At 42.7% G+C, this 19104-nt stretch overlaps 1 protein-coding gene across 1 annotated transcript; it reads right to left on the bottom strand.

The window, feature by feature from the left end:
- Nucleotides 1–62: 62 nt before the first annotated feature.
- On the bottom strand, nucleotides 63–2102 carry LOC111912430 (serine/threonine-protein phosphatase PP1 isozyme 3). The gene is made up of 4 exons (XM_023908168.3): nucleotides 1682–2102; nucleotides 922–1481; nucleotides 585–806; nucleotides 63–357 (listed from the first exon to the last, which is right to left on the bottom strand). The coding sequence occupies exons 1-3, from the start codon at nucleotides 1857–1859 to the stop codon at nucleotides 618–620; spliced, it is 927 nt and encodes a 308-aa protein (XP_023763936.1). The 5' UTR covers nucleotides 1860–2102; the 3' UTR covers nucleotides 63–357; nucleotides 585–617.
- Nucleotides 2103–19104: the final 17002 nt, after the last annotated feature.

The following is a 19104-nucleotide window of genomic DNA, read 5'->3' as shown; positions in this document are numbered from 1 at the left end:
GTTAAGATCCTTGGTGTACCCAAAAGATTGAACAAAATCAAGATGACATAATAAACCAAGAATACCCAAATTGCCCTCTCTGGATTAGTTAATGAAACAGCTACAAGTTTGTTTTAATGGCAATTTTCCAAAATGATTGAGAAGCATTCACAATGTCTACTAAAGCTAAATATAGACAGACACATTCAATAGAGTAAGTAAGTAGTAGCTTTTAAAACACAAATTTTCTCCTCTTCTCCCTCATTCTTCATCATTTCTTTCAAGTTTCAACACAAATGCAATCGTTGATTGAATCTTCATAAAACTAAGAGCAACACCCACTTTTCTTTTCCTCTTCTTCTCCAAAACCAACATTATCTGCCAAAAAAATATATCATTTCCACAACTTTATTTACACTAACAATAGAATGAAAATGAAATTATTCTTTCATTAAGAAAGTAGTTAAGTCAATGTCATTACTATCAAAAAGACATTAATACTATAACCACTACAAACAATATCAAGAATCATTACAAAGACCTAATGACATATATCATTGTAACAAGTAAATTAACAATATAAAAGATATAAGATTTGAGCTAACCTTGGGAAATACACTAGGCAGTTGAAGACAATTTTACATCTTTGTAGACATCAAGAACTTGTTTTTCTTTTCAGCTGGCTTAAGGATTTGAAATGAACACATCAAATTCTCATCCACACTCATCATTGCACCCGCATTATCAAACTCCCCACAATAATTTGGAGCCGAAAATATTGTAACAAGTTGCCTCTCAGCAAAAAATTCATACCCATCTTCCACAACCTAATACACCATAACACTTTTACTCAACAAATTAAACAAATAAATGTGTATAAATTGATGTTTCTTGAGTTTAACCTAAAACTAAAAGTCAAAAGAAATGAGCTACAAAAAAAACCTGATGAGCACGACAAACAAGATCAAGATCATGTTTTGTCAAAAACTCTGACACCCTATCGGGACCAAAAGTGTAAGAAACCCCACGATCATTCATCCCCCATCCTTTCACATCTTTACTAGGATCCGACCACAACAAATCACATAGCAATCCAGTGTCGGGAATGGCAGTTGGTCGCTGTAAGTTTCTGATTTGATCCAAATCGGAAAGATCAGGGGAGAGTCCACCATGCATACACAAGATCTTATCATCGACAAGTGCAGCGACAGGGAGACAGTTGAAGCATTCTGTGAAAGCTTTCCATAGCTTCACATTGAATCGGCGCTTACATTCATCGTAAAACCCATAAATCCGGTTTATTGAAGCGCATTCATGGTTTCCTCGAAGAAGAAAGAAGTTTTCAGGGTACCGGATTTTGTAAGCAAGCAAGAGACATATTGTTTCCAGACTTTGTTTGCCTCGATCGACATAATCGCCGAGAAAAAGGTAATTGGATTGGGGAGGAAAGCCTCCGTATTCGAAGAGTCGCAATAGGTCGCTGTATTGTCCATGAATGTCGCCTGAAATCAGAAACAAAAGGGGGTTAATAATGGGTTAGAAATAAAATCCCCATTTAGCGGAAAACCCTCAATCGAACACTCGATCAGATAACGCGTAAAGCAAAGTCAAATCATCAAAAACAAAATTAAGAAACGGAAACAACAAAGATCGGTCGAATGATTAAACGCTTGAGCATTAAAGAAATGGATTCAGAAAATACCACAAATCTTGATAGGGGCTTCGAGTTCAAGAAGATTAGGTTGTTTCATAAAGATTTCACGAGAGGCAACACAAAGCTGCTTGATTTCAGCCTCTGAGAGCTGCACCAACTTCCCTGGTTTAGTCGATCGAACTTCAATTAACCGTTCGATTATCCTATCGAGGGCTACCGGGTCCATTATCAAAAGTTTGTTTAAGAATCGAAACCCTAGAAATTTTCTTTGAAATGCTGAGAGACTGCGTGAATCGAAACGGGTCAACTAGAAATTGAATTTGTTTAATCTAAGAATGACGAAGAAATGGGTAGATAATCGTGTTGTGAGAGAGAGGAGGAAGAAGAAGACGACGACTATCGCTCCATTTTACGAAACAAGTTGAGGAAGGGTGAGACTCAAATGTGACGGCTTCGCCAACAAAAGTGTGCCATGATGTGACTGGTTATATAAATATAAGAGGGTAGTAGTTGATTATTTCGTGCAAATTAAGATCCTTTAAAATAAATGTCAATATTTCAAAGACGACCCTAAACTTTGAAAAAATTACACATGCCTCTCTTTTATATGGGGATAAATTCTTAGGCCATAGGTATATCCATCACACAAGTGTTCACTCACCTCATCACGACGCCCACATCACAATTTGGCATACTAACTACCCCACATCACTAAAGGGTTTCTAATCCAATGCTATAAGGTGTTGCCCTCTTTTTTGATGTTAAGGGTTCAAGTCTCGTCATGGGCATATATGGATTCAAAGAGTAGTTTATGAGGATATTATATTTGTCGTTAAAAAAAACTACTCCACATCATTATTGTAAGGTCAAACCTTAGAATCTGATGAGGTAAAACCAGGTCACACTGACTTCCATCAGTGCAAACGTCTCATCAACGCCAACGTGAAGACTTAACCGACATAGCCAGTGTCAGTGTGATGATGTTTTGTAGATGTATACGTATATGGTTAGTTAGCATATCTGATATCTTCGGGATATTGGATATACTCTGTATTTACATAGATTAGGTTAAATCCCTAATTTGTAGGGATTTTCACCGACTAGTTATTACTATAAAATCATGTATTTAGAGCTCATGTAATTTACCAATTCACGAATCCTAGCTTTGTACTTGTTCTCTTGGTGAGAACATTCTTAGTGAAAAACATTTGTGATAAACCCTTTGTTCTTTGTCTTTTCTGTTAATCGATCTTGATTAGGGATCGCACAACTGGTATTACAATAAGTCATTGATATCGATTAACAATGTCTTCTTCTTTTCCATCTAGTTACTCTAAAAACACTTCTGGTCATAAAATCCCACAGTTTGATGAGAAAAACTTCACCATGTGGAAGTCAAAATCCATGATGATCCTTGAAACCATGAACTATTCCATGATGGATATCATCAAATACGATCCCTATGTTCCTATGCATCAGCCCATGAAGGATAACATTAAGGAAGGTGATGAAGTCGAAAAACCTGCTCATGAGTTCAATCAAGACAACGAGCGTCTGGTTGCTCTTGACGTCAAAGCTCGTGTTGCCATAGGAAACGCTCTTCTCTATGACATCTATCATTTTGTTTAAAATTGCAAATCTACCAAAGAGATGATGGATACATTGACAATCTTCGTAATTAAGAAGAAACGAAGCTCTTGCGCAAGGAAATTATGCGAGACACTCACATGAACAAATATGTGGCCCTCTACTCAAAGAAGTCACTCCCTAATAGTGACAACAAATTTTATGATGAATCCGAAGGTGAAATTTTAATAGTAAAACGTTACATTAGCCAAAGTGACAAGAAACCATCTGGATCTAGAAGGTTTCCACCAAAGTTTGACTCATCGGCGTCTAAAGGCTATGTCGCTGGTAAGAAGACAATTGTTGAGAAGAAGGAAGGACCAAAGTGTTCCAACTCTGGAGGCATTGATCGCTTCACCAGGGAGTACAAGTCCAAGAAGGTGGACGCAAATGCAGATTATGAAGTGAAGTATAAGAAGTTGTTGGCCCCTCTAATGTAACAACGTAAATTTTCAAAACAATTTTTCATTTTTGGAACATATTTTCAATCATCAAAACAACATCAAAAAAATTGTATCCAATGTCATCATAACAACAAATCCCAAAATCTCAAAAGATCTCAAATACATAAATCCTTTCAGTGTGTACGGATCATGCCGACGCCTTCCCAGCGGTCTTTGCTAGTACCTGAAACACACAACACAACAACTGTAAGCATAAATGCTTAGTGAGTTCCCCAAAATACTGTTGGATTAGTGTCTAAGGCTGTAACCATATTTGGTAAGTACTTGACCCGGTTGTGCATGGTCCTTTTGGGTTGCCTTCACCATAGCAACTTGACAGGATGATTTGTTAAAAGAGAAGAAATATTATTGTTAATATATTATGAGAATAATATATTAAAGCATTAATAATGTTATTTGATTAATATAAGTCATATATTAATTAAGAATTAATTTGGTGACTTAAAGAGGTTAATTGAATAAAGGGGCATAAACTGTCAAATGTGTGATAATTGTGTTTTGGGCTATGTGTCCTTATGGATATGAGGGTGGACGGAATTTAGGGTTTGGGAACCTTAAAATCGTCCAAGCCTAATATCTAGGAGGATCTTGGATTGCTTAGGGCCTAAGTTATTCAATTAGGGTTAAAGGTGAAACCCTAGTAGCTCATAGTATAAATAGACCCCTAGGGTGAGGGAAATTGCCACTCATGCAAGGCAAGAAACCCTAGGGCCGATTTCTCACCCTCCTCCTTCTCTCTCAAGATCATCTTCTTTCTAGTTGGTGTTTGTAGGCCATTAGAGGAGTGACAATTGTGACTCTAAGCTCCAAGAAGAATAAGTATCAAGCAAGTAATCCAAGGTATTGTTCTAGATCCAATTTCATATGATTAGACTCAATTGTTTACATTAGATCTAGTATTGTAAGTCTTGGATTCAATGCATGTTCAATTAGAGAAACCTAGATCCAAGCAATTAGGGTTTGCATGTGCACATAGGAAAGTTCTTATGGCTCAAACCCATCAGTGGTATCAGAGCTTTGATTGATTTCTATTGAATTGATGCATTGGTTGATTGCTTGTTGCTTGAAAAATTCGATTTTTGTGATTCTGCCTGATGAACTCGGTGAGTTCCACTGTGGACTCAACGAGTAGCTCCAACTCGGCGAGTCCATAGTGGGAACTCGGCGAGTTCGAGCGTCAGAAAGAGGGAGTTTCGGGATTTCTTGTTGTTTTACTTGAGGAAACTTGCCTTAACTGCTTTGGGTCATTAAAATCCGATTTTAAACATATATATGAGTATATTCTTGACCAAACAAAAGATAATTACCAATTAGTTGAATAATAATTTCCTTATATGATAACAATTGATTATTTGAATTGAATTGGTGGATTGTCTTGCAAGTAATATTTAATAAGATCAAATTGAGATAATCTAATTAGTTGATTTATATTATTTGCTATTTGATCCTTATGTTTTGAAAAGTTTAAAACTTGTCCTCAAGTTTTGAAATTTAAGTTTTGTAATTAAAAGTCTAATTTGAATAATTTAAATTTCAAACCCTAGAATTTTACAAGTTTAAAATTCAACCTATACTAATATAATATTACAAGTTTAATATATTTATATGTATTGTTAAAGGTGCTAGGCTTACCGTTAGTAGGCCTCATTCACGAAGTCAATCTATAAGGTGGGTATAAGGTTGCCGCCTATAAAATGGCGCTTAATGGGTGTACACGCACACCCACCGCTTGCTTGACTGGTGGAGGGTCGTTAGCCGAACGGGTAGGATAGGGAAAACATCTTCTCATTAATAAGTATAATGAATCTATTTAAAGTAACTAAACTATTTTATAAAATTCCTAGTCTTAGTTACTTTAGGAAAAGTGAATTGATGCAATCCCATGAAATTACACTTTGCAGCCTTGTTTAGATGTTAGTGGAGCGTTTGTGGTTAACCGGCACACTAATTGGTTCTAAGCAAAGGTGGCAAAGGGTGATTCATTGTTTGTCATAGTTCGGTTGAGCGTGTGTGGTTTACTGGCACATCGAATAGGTGATTGTAACAATTAAGGCACCATGTAGATTTGCATGGTTATTCACACCCGCTTTGTGATCCTCGGTATCCCAGTCACAAACTAGAGGGGCATATCAAGATTTAAACATGCCATTGAAAAGTTCAATGAATCTCAAAATCTAGGAATTCTCAATACATTTAAAACTTAAAGATTATGTTTTTCGTGGTGAAGAATTAGTGAATCTTCATTCACTTACCTCCAAATTATTTGCATGTTGGTTTACGGTATCCCTTTTCTAATGTGTAAATAATGTTGTTGGGTCCTACCCTAAATTTCCATTTTGGGTGTTAATTAGGGACTTAACTCTAATCAACTTTGTTCATTTCTATTTGTAGATATCTAACGCAAACAACGCTGCTGCTAGCTCAGTCACACTAATGAGCCTTTGTCAAAAAGTGACTTTCGATGGATCGAACTTTAGCGAATGGATAAGATACATTCGCACGATCGCTCGTTACGAGGACAAGGAGTATGTTCTCGATGAGAAGCTCGAAAAGATCAATCCAGAAACTGCCACTCCCGAAGAAATGGTTGTGTTTGAGACACATGAGCGTGATGCAACGAAAGTCCATTGCATCATGATAGCCACAATGAACTCCGAATTCCAAAAGTCCTATGAGGACATGTATCCTTATGAGATGCATCTAGACTTGATGGAGAGATATCACCAAAGCGCGAGGCAAGAGCGCTACAAGATCATAACGAATATGATCACTGCTAAAATGGGAAGTGGAGAGTCTCTAACCGTGCACTTGCAGAAGATGCAAAGGTATGTCGATCGTCTTCGCAAGTTGAATGTCAACTTTGGGGAAGATTTGGCTATCGACATTGTTCTTCACTCCTTGCCCTCATGCTACAATCAAGTTAGGATGACCTACCACATGAACAAGGAAGAGGTCACCCTAAGCAAACTCCAAGGTATCCTAAGGACTGCTGAGAGCAACCTAAAGGACAAGTCTGTTGCACCAACTACCAATCCGTCTGCTGCTCCTGTTTTGGCTATTGGGCAGGGAAGGGGCAAGAAGAGGAAGGCTTCTTCGAAGAACCACCGCAAGGGAAAGTCCCAAGATGGTTCCTCTTCTAGTGGGACCAAGGTTGATCCTGCTAAGCCCAACCCTAACCCAAAGGAGGTAGAGTGCCATCATTGCCACAAAATAGGGCATTGGAAGAGAAGCTACCCGGAATATCTGCAAGCCATCAAGGATGGAAAGATCAAGCCATCTTTTGCAGGTATATACACAATTAAATCTAATGATTCATCCCATGCTATTTCTTGGGTTCTTGACATAGGGTGTGGTTACCACATTTGTTCTGATTTGCAGGAACTAGGAAGAAATAGGGATGTGGAGCTTGAAAGAATAAATCTAATCATGGGGAACAGAAGATCGTCGCCTGTTATGAAGATTGGAGTGTATTCTTTAGTGCTTAGTAATGGATTGAATTTAGATTTAAATAATTGTTGCTACTCGCCAGATATGGCAAGAAACATCATTTATTTTCATGGTTTGTTTAAACAAGGATTTAGATATTCGTTTAATAATGAGAATGGTTCGATTTATGCTTATCTAAATGGTGTTTTATATTTTGAAGCAATGCCTTGTAATGGAATTTATGAAACTGTTATGGTTGTAGATAATCTAGGAAATGATGTGTTGTGTATGGATTCTTCCAATAGTATGGATAGAGCATCCTTGTGGCATTGTCGTCTTGGACATGTCAATAAGAAGCGCATAGCCAAACTCCAAAAGGATGGAGTGTTGGAGTCATTCGACCTTAGGGAAGATGACACGTGCGAATCTTGTTTACTTGGAAAGATGACCAAGTCACCCTTCACTGGCACTTGTGAGAGGGGTGAGGGTTTATTGGATCTCATACCCACCGACGTGTGTGGGCCCTTTAGATCTACCACAAAGGATGGGAACCGCTTCTACGTGACTTTCAGCGATGATTATAGTAGATATGGGTATATCTACTTAATCAAGCACAAGTCAGAAACGTTTGAAAAGTTCAAAGAATTCAAACATGAAGTGGAGAATCAATTGGGCAGGAAAATCAAGATGCTTCGATCCTGTAACATCCCAGAATATCAGGAGTAGAGTCGAAGGGCTAAAAGTGTAAATGGGAAAGGGAAACTCGGCGAGTCCACGAGTGGACTCGGCGAGTAGGGTCGCGACTCTGGTCGCGTGTTAAGTGGCCAACTCGGCGAGTCGCAAAATGGACTCGGCGAGTAGGCGCTGAGTGGAGAAAACCCTAATTTCGGAGGATGAGCCCTATATAAAGGACATTATACCCTCTCCCCAGCCTCTTTACCCTCTCTTGAAGTCCAGAAAACCCTAAGACGCGTTTGTGAGGGATTTGAGTGCATTTGAACCTTGGAGAAGAGATTTTGGAGGAGATCTTGGAGAGTTAGGAGGCTTGGAGCAAGGGGCTTTGCTAAGATTCCGATTTCTCTTATGTTGGGGCTTCCTTTTGAGGTATTACTTTGTTTCTTGGGATGTTATTCATCTAGAATCGTCATTTTGAAGTGTGTGGAAAGATTGGTTTGTGGTATTTCGAGTTTGAAGTTTAGATCTGAGGTTGCCACCTCAGATATGGAATGGAGAAGGTCTAAAGTGCATTAAAGTCCCTGTTCTTGAGTGTTTGGTGAAGCCATCTTGTCCCAAACCCTATCCCTAGAGTGTAAAATGCCTAGATCTCTTTGGATTCACATAAAGTTTGCCACTTTATGTGATGGGAGGGTTGTAGAAGGGTAGATCTACGTTTTGGATCAACTGCATGGCTTGGAAAGCCTCTGTATGGATTCAGATCTAGAGGTACTCGGCGAGTCACACGGGTGTACTCGGCGAGTTGCTTGAAGATAGGCTGGAACTCGGCGAGTTGGAAGAACAACTCGGCGAGTTGGTTGAAGATAGCCTTGGACTCGGCGAGTCTGGTTGTGAGGTCCTAACCTTCCTTCTGGTTGAGCTGTGAATCGGTGAGTCAAGGGATGACTCGGTGAGTCGAGTGTGAAAGGACTTAGAGTTGTTGGACTCGGCGAGTCTCGGGGTGGCTCGACGAGTAGAGTCAATCAGAGGTTGACTTTGACCAAGGGTTGACCAGTTGATTTACAGGAGCATTTTGGTAATTGTTGGCTTTTTTTTTGAGTTCAGAGTTTTGGTGTTAGCAAGTGTTGGAGATCGTATCAGTGGTCGGAGCAGCTTGGGTTTATCTGTTCAGTCGGCAGTTGCGAGGTGAGTTATCCTCACTATATCAACAGGGTCTACGGCACCAAGGCCGGCCCTTTATCGGATTGTGATCCGGGTATCGTTGTTATGTTATTGTTTTGCTATGTTGCATCCTGGTAGTTAGGATGGTATATGTTAGAGACTTGGTTAGGGTCGAATTCTTGGTATGTAGGTTGATGCTATGCTAGTGACCGGTTAGGTCGGTATCCTGGTTAGGATGATGTTATGCTATGTGATATGTTATATCAGTTTGATTGGATGTGATATGTTATATGATTGAATGTTTATGTGCACATGGTTGTTGGACTGGGGTTGGGTTGAGGCGGGACCTGCTTTGTGCTGTAGGCCAACATACCCAGGGCGGACCGGTTATCTCGAAGGCCCAACGAGCGGTACAGATAGGCTGTTGGCCCCAAGAGGGCGGACCAGACGTGCTGAGGCTCGGAGAGTGGACCAGGCCGACTGAAGGCCCAGTGCGGGCGGACCAGTCATACTGTAGACTCAGAGAGTGGACCAGGTGGATTGAAGGCCCGGTGCAGGCGGACCAATCACACTGTAGACTCGATGTATGTGGTTAGACTCGGAGGGTGGACTGAAGGCCGGTGCGGCGGACCAGTCACACAGTAGACCTGAAGTGCATGGCTGTTCTGTGTTCTGTTATGATATGGCATGTTATGCGTGTATGGTATATGTGGTTGGTATTTTGGGGATATCTCACTAAGCTTGCGGGCTTACAGTTGTGTTTAATGTTTTTCAGGTTCTTCAGGAGACCGTGGCAAGGCAAAGTCGTGATCGTACCGCTCCTCATGATTGTGTTTTGTGATGTGATTCTGGGAATATTCTGAAATAATTGTATTGAAAACCTTTTTGCAATAATTTTATGAAATTGGGTTGTTTTTGAAAAGTTTAAATTGGTTGGAATTTTATGGTCCTTACAAGTTGGTATCAGAGCCTTGGTTTGAGTGAATTGGAGGAACATTCGTGTGAATCCAGTCTCAAATCGAGGAGGGTTTTCAAAAGAGAATTTAAAATGGTTTTCAAAATGAGTAAAGGAGGACGCGGAGGTACAGTCGGAGCCATTAAGTAACCCCCAAAATACCATACATGATATTTGTTTTGAGCTTTGATAGAACAACATGCTAGTACTAGGCTAGGGATCTTCAGGATTTCATGATAATGTTTCCTGATTTATGATGCCTGTTAGCCTAGGGTTTCCTTTGTGGAAGATTTCCAGTGTTCCTCTAGGAGTGAGGGTTGAGTGCTTGTTATGCATGTTTTTCGCTAGGGTGTTGTGGTAGTACTTAATACAAATATGGGTAGGTGTGGAAGGTAGTATGGGCCCGTACTACTGAAAGCACAGGACCCATACGCGTATCAGGGAAACCATGACCCCTAGGGTTGGATTGGGAGTAGGTTCCCGGGATAGCGGGAAGTATCTGAGATCTTGTGGTGTTTTTCAGTATGGAGATTCCGAGGCATGCTGGGAGTGGATCCGGGTCAGGATCGGGAGCAGGAGAGGGAGTTTAGGGCGGGTCAGTACCGCCCAAGGATATTGGTCAGATGAGCACGTGCGGGTTGGATGCTAGGATTCGTGAGATCCTGCATGATGAGGTTGTTACGTTGTTCCGGGCCGAGTTGCCAGAACTGTTTGGGTCGATCAAGACCGCCATGGTTGAGTATTTTGATGGGCGCTATGCGGCCCTCACAGAGACGGATGCCGCCGCGGCTACAGTGGCTGTAACTGCGGCAGGGGGAGGAGCTGGTCGGGGTTTTCAGTATCAGGACTTCGATAATACGAAGCCTCCCACCTTCGACGGGGTTCAGGACCTGATTGTTGCTATGAGATGGTTGTCGGATGTGGAGGGGTGTTTCTTCACGTGTCCGTGCCCTGCTGATCAGAGGGTGAGGTGTGCTCTGAACCTGTTAAGGCTCGGGGCGAAGGATTGGTGGAGATTGACCACGGGGTCGTATTCGGATACGTAGAGAGCTGCGGTTTCATGGGATCAGTTCCGGGAGATGTTCAGTACTCGTTATGTTTCGCGGGTTGAGAGAGAGAGAGAGGTTGGCTCAGGAGTTCCTGGAGCTGAAGCAGGATTCGGAGTCGGTGACGGAGATCAACAGGATGTTCACTGAGAGGGAGATGTTTTGCCCTGAGTTTGCTTCGGAGCAGGCTCAGATGACCCGATATCTGAGTATGCTCAAGAGGGATATCAGGCAGTTTGTGTCTACGCAGAGGTGTAAGACCTTGTTAGAGTTGCAGGAGGCCGCCAGGTGGCGTGAGTTGGAGATTGAGTTACAGTTGCGAGAGCAGAGGCAAGCTCCGTTGCAGTCGCAGCCGGCACCGAAACGGTCCAAGACCGTTGATTCTAGATTTGGAGATCAGAGCAGCCACACTTGTGGGAAGTGTGGGAAGGGTCACTCTGGGGTTTGTAGGTCCGGTGGTGCATGCCGCAAATGTGGAAAGGAGGGGCACTATGCAAGGGATTGTTGGCAGGCAACCCCGGGTCGGGATTTGAGGATTTGTTATCATTGTCATCAGGTTGGACACTTGAGGGTCAACTGTCTATAGGTTGCTGCAGGATCGGTGCAGGCTCCAGCACCGGCCACATTGAGGATCACGGTCGGAGGCCAGGGTGGAGCGGAGCCCCCAAGGGCTCGGGGTCGTGCTTTTCAGCTTACAACAGAGGAGGTCAGGGTAGTGCCAGATGCAGCTGTGGGTATGTTTCTTTCTTGATGTATTGTTATCTTATGATTATTGTGGAGTATTGTATATCTGCTAGTCTTGTTGTGTGATTTCTGGTATTGTATTCGTTTTTCCTTGCGGGTTATGGTATGGTTAAGGGTCTGGTGTTTGGAATTTCTTTGGTTATCGTTCATGAGGGTTATTAGTGGGAATTTGGCTTTTAGTCCGAATGTCGGGTATCATCTACAGTCTGAGGAGTGGTTGCGGAAGGTCGGGCTTCTTTCGAGCCGAGATGATTTATGTTGATATGTGATTTTGTGAAGGTTGCTCGTTCTAGTGGGAACCAGATCGCGTGTAAGGGATTGTGTTGTGTAGGGTTGATAAGGGAGGTCGGTGATGGCGACCGGTGGTTGATAATCAGTGCTCTAGGTGGGAGAGAATTGGAAATTCTCCGGAAGATCGATGGTCATGAGAGGTTGTTAGCTGCTTGGGATTCAACAGTGGTTCTGTCAGCCAAGAGTATAGGCTGGTATGAGTAAGTGACAGGTATGCGGGGCGGGATTCAGACCAATGGTGATTGTTTGTGGAAGGCCTGGGATCAGGACGGGATTGAGTATGTAGGGTGGAGATAGAGTTCGGAACCCTTAGAGGGCTAGAACAATATGCATGGGAGAGTTTTTCTCGGAGGGATAATTCAGGATGTTGGATGCTGGTTGAGCGGTCCGGATAGACTGAAGGCCGGTGGGCGTACCAGTCAGGCCGAAGGCTCGGGGAACGGTCCAGACAGGCTGAAGGCGCTGGAGGGCGGTCCAGACCTGCTGAAGGTTCCGAGAGTGGTCCAGATGGGTTGAAGGCCTGGAAAGGCGGTCCAGTCATGCTGAAGACTCTGCTTGTGTTGAGAGATCAGTATGAGGATATGGATTGAGTATGTCGCGACGTGTTAGCGTCAGAAGGTCTGACCCCGGGTATTGATCATGGTGAGTGGAAGGTAGAGCATGGACTTGAGAGTCCTTGCGAGTGAATCCAGAGCATGTGTGGTGCATGGGATAGCGGTTATTCTATAAGAGAATGGTGTAGTATTGGGTGAGCGTCGTGACACTTGTGGTAGTGTCAAGGCAGCCAAGTGGATTCCCTTGGTAAGGAAAGGGAAAGGAATGTAGCTCCGAGAGGGAGTGTAAGTTCACGGAAGGGAAAGCAGTAGTGTAGAGTTATGATTGGGGTGTTCCAATCATGGTTGATGAGCAGTGTGTCTGCGACTGCAGTATGGAATCGCACTTGGGTTGGATGTTTGTTGAGGTCACGGAAGAAATTTCCGCGGGTGTAGAGCCAAAAGGGTCGGAAGGAATGCAGGAATGGTATCTTGGATTTCCAGTTTGATTTCGATCAAGGATTTATGTATGTGGTGGAAATTCATCATGGGGATGTTTGGAGGTGTTGTCAGTGTATCGGGTTTTCCCAACCCGAAGATGCTAGAGCCAGTTCAGCACGGGTTTGAGATTGCGGTAAAGAAACTCATGGGAGTTGCTCTGAGTCTGAAGGATGTGTCATCCTGTTAGCATGGAATGGATTAAGTTGGGATCAGACCGGGAATTCCAGCGGTTCATGGTTATTTCTAGCTCGTTGAGTCGAGTGATTGTTGTGAGTTGGAGCGGGTGAAGTATCAAGGAATGATACTCAATTGATAAGTTGTTAAGTGTGGTTGTCAGAGGGCGAGGCCAGTGGCAAGCTTGAAGCGGTGGTCAGAACACCGCGGGAAGGAAAATTGGGTTTTTGGGTTTCGGTGGTTGTGCTTTGAGGAACCTCGTCTGGTTAATGCCGGGTGGTGCAGTGCGAGAGTAGTTCTGGAGTTGTGTTGCCGCAGGCTTCGAGGACGAAGCCTAATTTAAGTAGGGGAGAATTGTAACATCCCAGAATATCAGGAGTAGAGTCGAAGGGCTAAAAGTGTAAATGGGAAAGGGAAACTCGGTGAGTCCACGAGTGGACTTGACGAGTAGGGTCGCGACTCTGGTCGCGTGTTAAGTGGCCAAGCGACTCGCCGAGTAGGCGCTTCGCAGGATGGACTCGACGAGTAGGCGCTGAGTGGAGAAAACCCTAATTTTAGAGGATGAGCTCTATATAAAGGACCTTATACCCTCTCCCCAGCCTCTTTACCCTCTCTTGAAGTCCAGAAAACCCTAAGACGCGTTTGTGAGGGATTTGAATGCATTTGAACCTTGGAGAAGAGATTTTGGAGGAGATCTTGGAGAGTTAGGAGGCTTGGAGCAAGGGGCTTTGCTAAGATTCCGATTTCTCTTCTGTTGGGGTTTCCTTTTGAGGTATTACTTCGTTTCTTGGGCTGTTATTCATCTAGAATCGTCATTTTGAAGTGTGTGGAAAGATTGGTTTGTGGTATTTCGAGTTTGAAGGTTATATCTGAGGTTGCTACCTCAGATCTGGAATGGAGAAGGTCTAAAGTGCATTAAAGTCCCTATTCTTGAGTGTTTGGTGAAGCCATCTTGTTCCAAACCCTAGCCCTAGAGTGTAAAATGCCTAGATCTCTTTGGATTCACGTAAAGTTTGCCACTTTATGTGATGGGAGGGCTATAGAAGGGTAGATCTACGTTTTGGATCAACTGCATGGCTTGGAAAGCCTCTGTATGGATTCAGATCTAGAGGTACTCGGCGAGTTGCTTGAAGATAGGCTGGAACTCGGCGAGTTGGAAGAACAACTCGGCGAGTTGGTTGAAGATAGCCTTGGACTCGGCGAGTCTGGTCGTGAGGTCCTAACCTTCCTTCTGATTGAGCTGTGAATCGGTGAGTCAAGGGATGACTAGGTGAGTCGAGTGTGGAAGGACTTAGAGTTGTTGGACTCGGCGAGTCTCGGGGTGACTCGGCGAGTTGAGTCGTGGATTGGGGAAGTTCTGTGCATGGGGACTCGGAGAGTCATCGGGTGGACTCGGTGAGTAGAGTCAGTCAGGAGGTTGACTTTGACCAAGGGTTGACCAGTTGATTTACAGGAGCATTTTGGTAATTGTTGGCTTTTGTTTTGAGTTCAGAGTTTTGGTGTTGGCCAGTGTTGGAGATCGTATCAGTGGTCGGAGCAGCTTGGGTTTATCTGTTCAGTCGACAGTTGCGAGGTGAGTTATCCTCACTATATCAACAGGGTCTACGACACCAATGTCGGCCCTTTATCGGATTGTGATCCGGGTATCGTTGTTATGTTATTGCTTTGCTATGTTGCATCCTGGTAGTTAGGATGGTATATGTTAGAGACCTGGTTAGGGTCGAATTCCTGGTATGTAGGTTGATGCTATGCTAGTGACCGGTTAGGTCGGTATCCTGGTTAGGATGATGTTATGCTATGTGATCTGTTAGATCAGTTTGATTGAATGTGATATGTTATATGATTGAATGTTTATGTGCACATGGTTGTTGGACTGGGGTTGGGTTGAGGTGGGATCTACTTTGTGCTGTAGGCCAACATACCCAGGGCGTACCGGTTATCCCGAAGGCCCAGCGAGCGGTCCAGATAGGCTGTACGCCCCAAGAGGGCGGACCAGTCATACTGTAGACTCAGAGAGTGGACCAGGTGGATTGAAGGCCCGGTGCAGGCGGACCAATCACACTGTAGACTCGATGTATGTGGTTAGACTCAGAGGGTGGACCAGGTGGACTGAAGGCCGGTGCGGCGGACCAGTCACACAGTAGACCCGAAGTGGTTGGTATTTTGGGGATCTCTCACTAAGCTTTTGGGCTTATAGTTGTGGTTTAATGTTTTTCAGGTTCTTCAGGAGACCATGGCAAGGCAAAGGCGTGATCGTACCACTCCTGATGATTGTGTTTTGTGATGTGATTCTGGGAATATTCTGAAATAATTGTATTGAAAACCTTTTTGCAATAATTTTATGAAATCGGGTTGTTTTTGAAAAGTTTAAATTGGTTGGAATTTTTTGTCGTTACAGATCCGATCGAGGAGGAGAGTACCTAAGTCTTGAATTCCACGACTATCTCAAGGAATGCAGAATAGTTTCGCGATTGACGCCACCTAGGACACCGCAGTTGATTGGTGTAGCAGAAAGGCGTAATCGAACCCTGTTAGACATGGTTCGTTCAATGATGAGTCGTGTTTCACTACTTATCCCATTCTGGGGGTATGCCTTAGAGACTGCCGCCCATATCCTTAACCGAGTCCCTACAAAGATGGTTGCCAAAACACCTCACGAGATGTGGACAGGGAAAGCTCCCTCGTTGGCACGTATCAAGGTTTGGGGCTGTGAGGTTTTCCTAAGACGAGAGACTCACGACAAGCTCGAACCTCGTAGTGAGCGATGTATTTTCGTCGGGTACCCGCAGAAATCCTTTGGATATCTCTTCTATAGACCGAGTGACAATGTTGTCTTTGTTGCGAGGAGAGGGGTTTTCCGAGAGCGAGAACTCATAAGCCAAGGAGACAGTGGGAGGCAAATCGATCTTGAAGAGATTTAAGAGTAGAGCGTTGAAGGAACCTCTAACGCTGGCGCTCAACCCGAGGAGGAAACTCCGGTTGAAGCAATTGACGAGTCCTTACCTCTTAGACATTCCGAAAGAGTTAGAGTTCAACCCCAGTTTTATGGTTTTCATATTACTACCGAAGGGGATACGTATATTAGTGATGGTACACTAATAAATCTAGATGAACCTAATAGCTATAAGGAAGCCATGGCAGGCCTAGAGTCTGTAAAATGGAAAGAGGCGATGGACAATGAGATTCAGTCAATGTATGACAACCAAGTTTAGAATTTGGTTGACAATATGCTCGGACGTAAGACGGTTGGGTGCAAATGGATCTTCAAGAAGAAGACCGACGTGAATGGGAATGTGCACACGTATAAGGCACGACTAGTGGCAAAGGGCTTTACTCAAACTCCCGGAGTTGACTATGATGGGACCTTCTCACCAGTTGCTAAGATAAAATCTATTAGGGTGATGCTAGCCATTGCTGCATTTCATGATTATGAGATATGGCAGATGGATGTCAAGATCGCTTTTCTTAATGGGAAGTTGGCTGAGGATGTTTACATGGATCAGCCAGAGGGTTTCGTCGATCCAAAGCATCCTAATAGAGTGTGCAAGCTTGAGAAGTCCATTTATGGACTTAAGCAAGCGTCTCGCAGATGGAATCTTTGCTTCGATGAGAAAGTCAAAGAGTTTGGATTTGTACGAAGTGAAGATGAATCATGTGTATATGTCAAGGCCAGTGGGAGTATAGTTAGCTTCCTCGTTTTGTATGTCGATGACATACTGCTCATAGGAAACGACGTCCTGACTTTGCAGGAGGTTAAGTCCTGGCTCGGGAAGTGCTTCGCTATGAAGGACCTCGGAGAGGCTTCCTATATTTTGGGAATAAGGATAGTGAGAGAACGAAGTAAGAGACAAATAGGACTTAGTCACAATACTTACTTAGATAAGGTACTAAAACGTTTTAGTATGGAAAACTCGAAGAAAGGAGAACTACCGATACAAAGTAATGCCAAGTTGAGTAAGACTCAAAGTCCGAGTACTAAAGCTGAGATAGCTGAGATGAGCCGAGTACCTTACGCTTCCGCAGTGGGCTCAATCATGTACGCTATGACTTGCACTCGCCCTGACGTGGCCTTTGCTTTGAGCATGGTCAGTAGATATCAAGGGAACCCTGGCAGAGCTCATTGGATTGTGGTCAAGAATATACTTAAGTACCTTCGGAAGACCAAAGATTGGTTCTTAGCCCTCGGAGGGAGTGATGATTTAAAGGTGCGAGGGTATAGTGACGCCAGCTTCCAGACCGACAGGGACAACTACCGTTCGCAGTTGGGCTTGGTATTTACCCTGAATGGAGGAGCAGTGACTTGGAAAAGTTCCAAACAAGAAACCGTAGCTGATTCAACGTGCGGATCAGAGTACATTGCAGCGAGTGAAGCGTCAAAGGAGGCGATGTGGTTGAAGAACTTCATTGGTGATCTTGGAGTTGTGTCTTCCATAAAGGAGCCTATGGAAATTTTCTGTGATAATGAGGGAGCGGTTGCCTTGACCAAGGAACCGAGGGATCATGGTAGATCTCGGCATATCGACAGAAAATATCACTTTATTAGACATCGAGTAGAAGAAGGACACCTCGTAGTGAAGAGGGTATCGTCAGAGGATAACCTAGCAGATCCGCTTACGAAGGGACTGAGTAGGGTTAAGCATTTGCAACACGCTAGGAGCATTGGGCTGAAAGATGATATTAGTTTAGATTAGATAGTTTTGAAACATGTAATAGATAAATGTAATTGAGATTTGATGATTAAATAAAAGAGTATTATTTATAAGTAAAGATACTGTCCTATGTTAATTGTTTAACTATTGTTTCACTTTGCATGTTTTGACTTCCTGAATAATTAAGTTATTAAGAATGATCGAATTGTTCGAATGGTCCACAATCGTTCATATGTTGGAAGTAGGTATGAATGAAGATTGTCATGAATTGGTGTGTAGATTGTCTAAAAGGGTATTAGACATAGCAAAGGTTTGCTACAACGTTCATGAGTGCTTATGAACAAGTTTTGAGCATTGGAATAACCCCGCACTTGCTGGAATCACTTTATGGAATGTGACACAAGTGATCGCAAGACGATAATATCATATGGTCTTAAAACCAAGATATATGGTTTATTGTTTATTAATTGGTTGTGCATTAACAATGCGAGACCGCATCAGTAAATTGATGTCATAAAACGCATTGTTGTGTATAGTTGATTAGTAAATAGTAAATGCATATAAGTCGAAGTTTATTTGTTACTTTTATCCTAAGAGAATAAAAGCGATATCACGGCGGCTCGATGATTTGATTTGACTTATGTGCCGGGCCCGGTCAGGACTGAATTGATGTGTTCAATTAAGTTCTATGTCAAATGAATATGAGATCGAGAAACCAACTGCTGGACAATAAGTTCCATAAGATTGTCCGCATAATATCTAAACAGAGGACTGTACGATCCCTTATCTAAAGGAAAGGAGATTGATAAGATCAGAGTTGACAGCGTCTTTGAGAGCTACGATTGCTAATCAGTTTGTGTTTGCATATATAGTTACTAGACTTATCCAAGTGGAATACTGTTGGATTAGTGTCTAAGGATGTAACCATATTTGGTAAGTACTTGACCCGGTTGTGCATGGTCCTTTTGGGTTGCCTTCACCATAGCAACATGACAGGATGATTTGTTAAGAGAGAAGAAATATTATTGTTAATATATTATGAGAATAATATATTAAAGGGTAAATGGCACAAAAACACTCTTTTTACACAGAAATTCGATTTTGACACCGTGTTTTTTTTAAATGAAAAAAAAACATATTTATACAGTTTAAATGTATTAAATAAATATTTATACGATTTCAAATAAAAAACTGTCAACATTGAACAAAATTGGAAAAAAATGATG

Source organism: Lactuca sativa, chromosome 9 (assembly GCF_002870075.4).
Source record: "Lactuca sativa cultivar Salinas chromosome 9, Lsat_Salinas_v11, whole genome shotgun sequence".
NCBI lineage: Eukaryota > Viridiplantae > Streptophyta > Magnoliopsida > Asterales > Asteraceae > Lactuca > Lactuca sativa.
This window is presented reverse-complemented; position numbering and strand designations above follow the sequence as displayed.